Below are 8,223 nucleotides of genomic sequence, written 5' to 3' on the forward strand. Positions count from 1 at the left end.
CTTTCCAAGAGTAGAATATAAACATCTTAACACAATAACTAAGAAAATGACATGAAGGCTATGTTAACCAGTTTGATGAAAATATTTCAAATTGCATATGAAAACACCACACTGCACCCCATAATTGCATTAAGGTACACAACTATGATTTAATGAAAAAAAAAAAGACATTGAGGGCGGCTCCTATGGCTCAGCAAGTAGGGGGCCGGCCCCATATGCCGAAGGTGGTGGGTTCAAACCCGGCCTCGGCCAAACTGCAACACACACAAAAAATAGCCAGGCGTTGTGGCAGGCACCTATAGTCCCAGCTACTCGGGAGGCTGAGGCAAGAGAATCACCTAAGTCCAGGAGCTGGAGGTTGCTGTGAGCTGTGATTCCACAGCACTCAACCAAGTGTGACAAAGTGAGACTCTGTCTCTAAAAAAAAACTAACATCAGTCAATTTTCAGCCCAAGATTTCCTGCAGATAAATATAAAGGTAAAATAAACCAACAAAACACAGTAAAAAAAAAAAAGACGTTGAAATCCATAGTCAAATGTTAAACCAACTAAATACCAAATACATACGCCTTAGATGAAATACAGTTCAACAACCAGAAAACTAAAGGTCAGGCGAGCACTTATTTTTCTGCATTGTTCAGTTTGGTTTTTCCCCTGAATCAACTCTATGAACCAACATCGGGCTCCTCTTCTCCTCTTTTTTTCCCGTTAGGAATGAACTTGGACTGTTTTCATCATCACTTCCCAGTGTGGCCAAGTGTTCGCTGTATATCCCGTATTCAGCGTTAGCAAGGGCTCATCTCTTTTACTCCTTTAATGGCTGCTTCTGTTAGAACAAAGCATTGTCCAGCCAGTGGCGGGGGGATCCCTCTTCTGTTACTATTTCTTCTACGGAATTAGACTCCGGTCATTGAATTGTTTTCTTTATACTTTGATTTCTTTTTGAATCTCATTAATTTCAGTATGATTTGGGCTTATATTTAATTGTGTATATTTAGTGCCTTATTAACCCATTCTATTATCTGCATAACTCAAATTAAGAAAAAAATTATGATTTGGGAATACAATTTTCATACATATCCTCAGAAAATTAAGAAGTTGTCTAATCACATGCATCAAAAGCAGCAAAATCTTCACCGTGCTGTTTTCGTGGAAGTTATCGATTTCTTTTGGTTAATGCTTTACTTTTTGCAATGCAGATACTAATTTGGGGATATTTTGGTGAAACCACAAGTAGAGCATACTGTTGCAATATATACAAAGATTTTTTTAAAGACTTTCAGAAAAAAATAAAGGATGGCGAGCTTTTATTCCATGTACCGAGGTTGAGTTGTGATAGGGTCCAGGGCTCCTTTTGAAACCTCAGAGTGGCACCGCCCTCTTGCTGGGTGGCTTTCGGCCAAACGCAGGTGGCAGAGCTGTCCAGGGCACAGGCACGTGCCAGCTGGCGTGTCAGCCTGTGATTGCCCTGCTCTGATAGAGGTCACCGGGCTCCTCTGTTCCCGCGTGATGATGGGCCCATTGCCATCTCTTAATTAGAGGCAGGGCCTGAGCCAGCTGGCACCTGCTGCCCAGGCCCCCTGGCCACGTGTGAGCAGAGTTTGCTAAGCAGCTGGGGAATGCAGCTCATTTGCTCAGCTGGGGCGGGAAGGCAGCAGAAGCCCTGACCAGGGCTTGACAGCCAGGAGATCGTGGGCATCAGAGAGGTGTAGTAGGGTTTGCCATCTGAAATTGTGATGTGAGAGCGATTTAAAGGGATAGAGCAGAAGTACATTTTAGAAAACACCTTAGATCACTTACAGCATCTATTGTTATTTATTGGTTTTGATTCGTAGCTAAAGGCTTTGCTAAATTCTCTTCAATTATGCAGTATGAGCTAACTGAGAGAGACAGTGTGTAATGAAACCCCAGATAAGAAGCCGCTGAGACACCGTAATGTTAATTATTAATCAGACATGATGTTGTGGAAGGTGAGGGCCCTGAGACCAGGCCACACTTCATTTCAGGAAGCAGCATTTTGGTTCTCTTGTCTAATTTGTTTTCCTTTTTTTGGAAAAAAATCAATTTTTAGTATTTTTCAAAATTTATTTGTTGTACCTTTGATAGAATGAATCGCCAAACACGTAAGATTTTAAAATTATTTTGTATTTTACTTTTCTTTTTTGTTTTTTAGTTTTTGGCCAGGGTTGGGTTTGAACCCTCCACCTCTGGTATATGGGGCTGGTGCCCTACTCCTTGAGCCACAGGTGCCACCTTGTATTTTACCCTTCAATAGAAGAATTTACCACCATGTTACAGCATTGAGTGCACCAAATACAAGTAGAATCTATTTTATAGAGATTGTGCTCAGTGCTATGTGTATTACTCCACCTTTTCCTAATATTATTGATAAATAACTTTATCTTCTCTTTAAAGAAGAAATAACTGAGGTTCAGAGTTGTTTACCCACATTTACTCACCTATTTAGTTAATGACATGGGTAGAATTCTAACTCTGTTATTTATGTGCTTTAAAAAAATCCTCATTTTATAATGTAAAATTTACATAAAATGTTAACATTTATAATGTTATAATTTTATAATGTAAAATGTTAACATTTTATGTAAAAATCCTGATTATATTAAGTCTCATACTTTTACTTTGATTAGATTTTTTTCTGCAAGTTAAGTCTCCTTTACTTTATCATAGCTGTGTCCATTAATGCAATTATGGGGGACAATGTGATGGTTTTATATACAATTTGAAATACTTTCATCAAAGTGGTTAACATGGCCTTCACCACATTTTCTTAGTGATTGTGTTAAGATCTTTTCAAACAAACAAAAATAATATCAGCAAACAGACATAATCATTTCTTATTGAAAGTCACTGCCACAATCATAGCCAAACCAGAAACTATAATATTATTGATAAACCATGTTACTTACTGTCAATAATACTGAGAAATAATAAATAGTATCATCAGGTTTATTTAATCACAAACAGCCACTCTCAGAGCAATCGGTAACTGTCATAGTTATAGAAGATATTTATAATTTCTAAAGGGAAACATCAAGAAATTAGTTGTTATTCCTGGCACATCAATAGAAGGTGTAATAGGGTAAATCAAAGAATAAATGCTCAGGAGGCTGAGGGAAGAGAATTGTTTAAGCCCAAGAGCTGGAGGTTGCTGTGAGCTGTGATGCCACAGCACTCTGCCGAGGGTGACAAAGTAAAATTCTGTTTTTAAACAAAACAAACAAACAAAAAAAGAATAAATGCTTGTGAATGAAGAAAGTGACTGGTATTACTTGGGAGAGTTTTATAGGATTACTCACCTACTTTGAATGCTTCACAAACCTCTGATAAAATGTCCTAGATCCTTTAAAGATTAGTCACTTTGGCTCAGCACCAATAGCACAATGGTTTCAGCGCTGGCCACATATACCAAGGGTGCCAGGTTCGAACCCATCCTGTGCCAGCTAAACAATGACAACTGCAACAAAAAATAGCCGGGTGTTGTGGAGGGCACCTGTAGTCCCAGCTACTTGGGAGGCTGAAGCAAGAGAATTGCTTAAACCAAGAGTTTGAGGTTTCTGTGAGCTGTGATGCCGCTGCGCTCTACCAAAGGTGACATAATGATTCTGTCACAAAAAAAAAAAAAAGGTTAGTCACTTAAATTAATCTGCACGTTAAAAAACTAAAGATCAACCATTCTCCTATAATGAGTTAGAAAATCTGATATTTGGATTAGAAATTGGACTACACCATACAGAAATAAATGTGTTTCCACTTGACTCAGGGGATTATACACATTTAAACATCTGCATGCCAGGCGTGAGTTGCTCAGTAAGAAGAATGTGTGTAGGTCGTATGTTGTAGGAAAGTACAGAAGGTGGTGAGTTGAGGATATTTAAAATAATAATCATGAAAACTGAAGCATCCATTGTAGTCTGTTGGGTGTTTTCATAACTGTGCCATTGCTGCTCCTCTGAGGACGTTCATGCTGTGGTTTCCTCGTGGAATTTCTACTAAAGAAAGTTCCCTGTGGAATTTTCTACTCCGATTTTACCCATCTGGAAACTGAATGTGGAAGGAGAAGTGGATGTGCTGTATTTTAGCAGGTGATTGCAGTGTCCGTCCAGGAGACGATGGGGAGATGTGGGACAAGGCCGGACTTCTGCTTGGAGACTAGGTGGAAACTGTCCCTTCTCTCCTCAGTTTCCAAGTTTATCTCTCCTAAACCATCTCCGTTCACTGCTTACCTCACTCCCCCTAAAATAGGAAACTCTAGGAAGAAAAGTTCTTCTCATTGCATTTTTGTTTTTAATGCTTCCGATTTAACTTTATTTAATTAGAATTAAAGTTCTCCAGGGAAGTCCTGATGTCTTCTCTCAAATCCTTTATTAACTATAATTAGAAGTCGAATTCGCTAAAGATTTAAAGCCTAAGTCCTCCCTCACCTGCATGAGATTGCCCACTTTCCTTACGAATAGGCAGGATGTTAAAACTTACCTGAGGAGAGCAAATAACAACACGAGTCTGTAACATAATCACTCTCTTGCAAACTGTCTTACAAATTTATTTTTGTCAAAGGCAAATACAGTGGGTGGGTAGACAGCTATGCCACTGCCTGAGTTCTAGAAAAATCTTTAAGCTTTTGCACAAATAGCACGTAGGATACGTAGCATTTTTTTCTGAATCACTATATTTGTCTTAACAGAGAATCCACCGCTCTCTGGGTTCTTATCTGATCTATGCTTCTGGGTTTTGCTGTCATTAGTAACATATATGTCGACTTTTTTTAAATTCTATGTACACGTGAACTTGAAGGACCAAGAGACCAGCTACACCATTATCAAATCCAAGGAGACCAGCGTCACTGCAGAAGGCTTGAAGCCGGCCTCCGTGTATGTCTTCCAAATCCGAGCACGAACCGCGGCTGGCTACGGTGTCTTCAGTCGAAGATTTGAGTTTGAAACCACCCCAGTGTGTAAGTCATTTTAATTACTGTCAACTCCTGTCTCTGTAATGGTTACCTGAAGAGGGTCAGTGGATCAATACCCGGTGTGGGCACTCCGTCAATCTCCCTCTCCCTCGGTCTCCCAGGCAGGACACCTCCTGGGTCGGATGCACCTATCAGGTTGTCCCAGGGCCAGGGTGTTAACACCTTGGTCCCCGCTCCTCACTGAGTTTACTCTCCTGGGAGACCCTGCAAGGGGGTGTTCTTCAGGAATGTTTAAACTTGTTTTAAACACTTTCTTCCCATGGCTGCTATACTTTAATAAATTATTGTCATTTTTTTTTAACTTCTTTTGTTGAACTCTGCTACCAGAAAATTCCACAGGGAACTTTCTTTAGCATTGAGTTTGTCAAGGTAATGGTACTCGCAAGAACCAATCTGATTTCTTAAAGAAATAAAATAAAATAAATCTCTGGCACTATCTCCAAGTGAAGAATCCAGAAATATTTCTGGAATGTCTTTTTTGTACAATTTTCCCCTTAAAATATATACCTCTATCTTCCATAAAATACTAAAATTACGTACTTGTTCTAAAGTAAGCACTTTGAAAGCAGAATTAGAAGTCAGAAGTTTGCCTTGTTCATGGAGGGAATAACTGACATTATACATCTTTTTATAAAGAAAACAGACATAAAATGTGTATTTTCCTCTGTAAATCAAGTTACATACGAATTTGTGATTTTAGGCTCAGCGCCTGAGGCTCAAGCAGCTAAGGCACCAGCCACGTACACCTGAGCTGGCAGGTTTGAATCCAGCCCAGACCTGCCAAACAACAATGATGGCTGCAACCAAAAAATAGCCAGGCGTTGTGGTGGGCACCTGTAGTCCCAACTACTTGGGAGGCTGAGACAGGAGAATTGCTTGAGCCCAGGAGTTGGAGGCTGCTGTGAGTTGTAATGCCACAGCACTCTACCCAGGGCAACAGCTTGAGGCTTTATCTCAAAAAAAAAAAAAAAGAATTTGTGATTTTAAAATTAAGAAAATAAAATGCTTATTTTTTTGAAAGAAAACAAAATGAGAGCTTAGTTATCAGATTTACTTTGTTAGATTTATAACTATCAAATTAAAATTTCAGTAAAACTATATAATATGGCCCTTTAGAAAACCAAGATGTATTTTTGTTTACAGTCTGCTTAACTGAATTATTTAGGAAAAGATTTTTATTACTTAGAAATATCTAAATGTCACTTCATGATTTTTTATGGAGAAGCACACCATTGTAAAATAAAGATAAATTATTTTCTTTCTAAGCAAAGGAAAATTCTACAACTGCAGTTTAAAAGCTACTTGAATTTGAACCTCTAATACTATTCAGAAAATTTTCTGAATATATTTTATAATAACATATGTAATTAGTCAGAAAATTCTCATAGTATTTTCATAGTCTCACAAGAAGTTTACAAAGATACAATAATTAAAATAATCCTTTTTTTTTCAGAATTTCTGTGGCACATAGGCCATATGCATTTCCTTTCATAATTATGTAGTCATTTCTAAGATCACATTCATTATTTCGTTGATTAATTATTTATTTCACATCATAACTTAATTCTTGATATATATGGATGATTTCCCCAACAAGGCCTCCAGATACTTGAATACAACAATGATGGTACTTTAAATGCATCTGTATTTTTCCTCATAAAGTTATGGGTGGTGTATATTTGGTGGGTAACAGTGGGTAACAGTGGGTAACAGTTAAAAAATAGTTAAGTATTATGCTGTAATTACATAGTGCTCTGAAAGAAAGGCTATTTTATCTCTCAGGTATGTAAGAAGAGAAAATTACATTAAAATTACCTTCGGCACACTTTTTAAAAACAGTTTTCTGAAATTGCCTGTTCAACTCTTGTAATATACGCATGTATAATAATGGCACATTGGCACAGTTTGTTATTTGTTTGCTTAATTTCCAAAATTTATTACTTATAAATTTATATTATGCTTCAGTCATTTATTGATAAGGAGATAAAATTATTCTGTGGGGCTTTTCTTTTTCATCTACATTATATTATAGTTCAAAAATACAGCCCTAAACTCAAATGCCAATATTAGTAAAAACAGAAATGTAAAAATATTTATTTTAGGGCGATGCCTGTGACTCAAAGGAGTAGGGCACTGGCCCCATATGCTGGTGGGTTCAAACCCAGCCCTGGCCCAAAACTTCAAAAGTAGATAGATAGATAGATAGATAGATAGATAGATATAGATATATTTATTTATTTTAGAAAGACTAATTAATGTGAAGACTTGTGTGAAAAACCTCCAATCATTCATGCTGTGCCAGGCTTTAGTTTATGTTTTGTAAACCAATCCTTGCCTCTTTATTTTTATTGTATTATGCATAAAAATGACATATTTTAAAATTGACTCGGTATGACCTCTATTCTTAAAAACATTGACCAAAACAAAACATATTAACGAATAAACCTTCCATGCATGGATAAAAGCATTCAGTCAACTAGTTAGCTCTTTTTCTGATATCTTTTAAGACAATTTGTCTTGCAATTTCAGGGCCATCACTGACTTTTTCCCAACCCTATTAAGGGTGTGTGTTAAGTCAGGTCACTTGCCTAGGGTTATGTACCATGACTGTCAAGACACCAGACAGTGCCAGCACCATGGAGACCCCTGCATGGTCTTCTAATAGCCAAACCCACTCCCCTGGGAGCAGCTCCCTGCTATAGCCAATTCCTGGGAACTATTAATCTCCCCTCCATTTTTAACTTTTCTTTTTTAAAATTTCTAAAATTTTTTAATATTTTTGCTCATTGTGTGGGATTCATTGAGGGTACAAAGGATTATATTGCTTTTGTTAGGGAAAGACCCTCTTATAATTGTGTCCCACTCTCAAGGGCTGTGTCATACACCAGGACCCCCTCATCCTCCTCCCTCCCCCCGCTCCCTCATTCCCCTACCCCCCGCCATGTATTAGCTCATCCTCTGCCTCATATTAGAATTGAGGACATTGGATTCTTGCTTCTCCATTCTTGTGATGCTTTACTAAGAAGAATGTGTTGCAGCTGCATCCAGGTTAATACAAAAGATGTAAAGTCTCCATCTTTTTCAGTGGCTGAATAGTTTTCCATGGTATACATATACCACAGCTTGTTAATCCATTCCTGGGTTGGTGGGCGTTTAGGTTGTTTCCATATTTTAGGAATTATAAAGTCAGTTGAGATAAACAGTCTAGTATGAATGTCCTTATGGTAAAAGGAGTT

At 37.9% G+C, this 8,223-nt stretch overlaps 1 protein-coding gene across 5 annotated transcripts in view; it reads left to right on the top strand.

Moving 5' to 3' along the window:
* EPHA5 (EPH receptor A5) overlaps nt 1–8,223 on the top strand; it is a 274,814-nt gene that overhangs the window by 181,932 nt on the left and 84,659 nt on the right. For all 5 annotated transcript variants that reach the window (XM_023518199.1, XM_003798178.1, XM_003798179.1 and 2 more), the window contains exon 7: nt 4,813–4,972. In XM_023518199.1, coding sequence (XP_023373967.1) covers nt 4,813–4,972 — 160 coding nt within the window. The remainder of the gene's footprint in view (nt 1–4,812; nt 4,973–8,223) is intronic.

Source organism: Otolemur garnettii, unplaced genomic scaffold, assembly GCF_000181295.1.
Source record: "Otolemur garnettii isolate 467f Iridium unplaced genomic scaffold, OtoGar3 scaffold00130, whole genome shotgun sequence".
Lineage (NCBI taxonomy): Eukaryota > Metazoa > Chordata > Mammalia > Primates > Galagidae > Otolemur > Otolemur garnettii.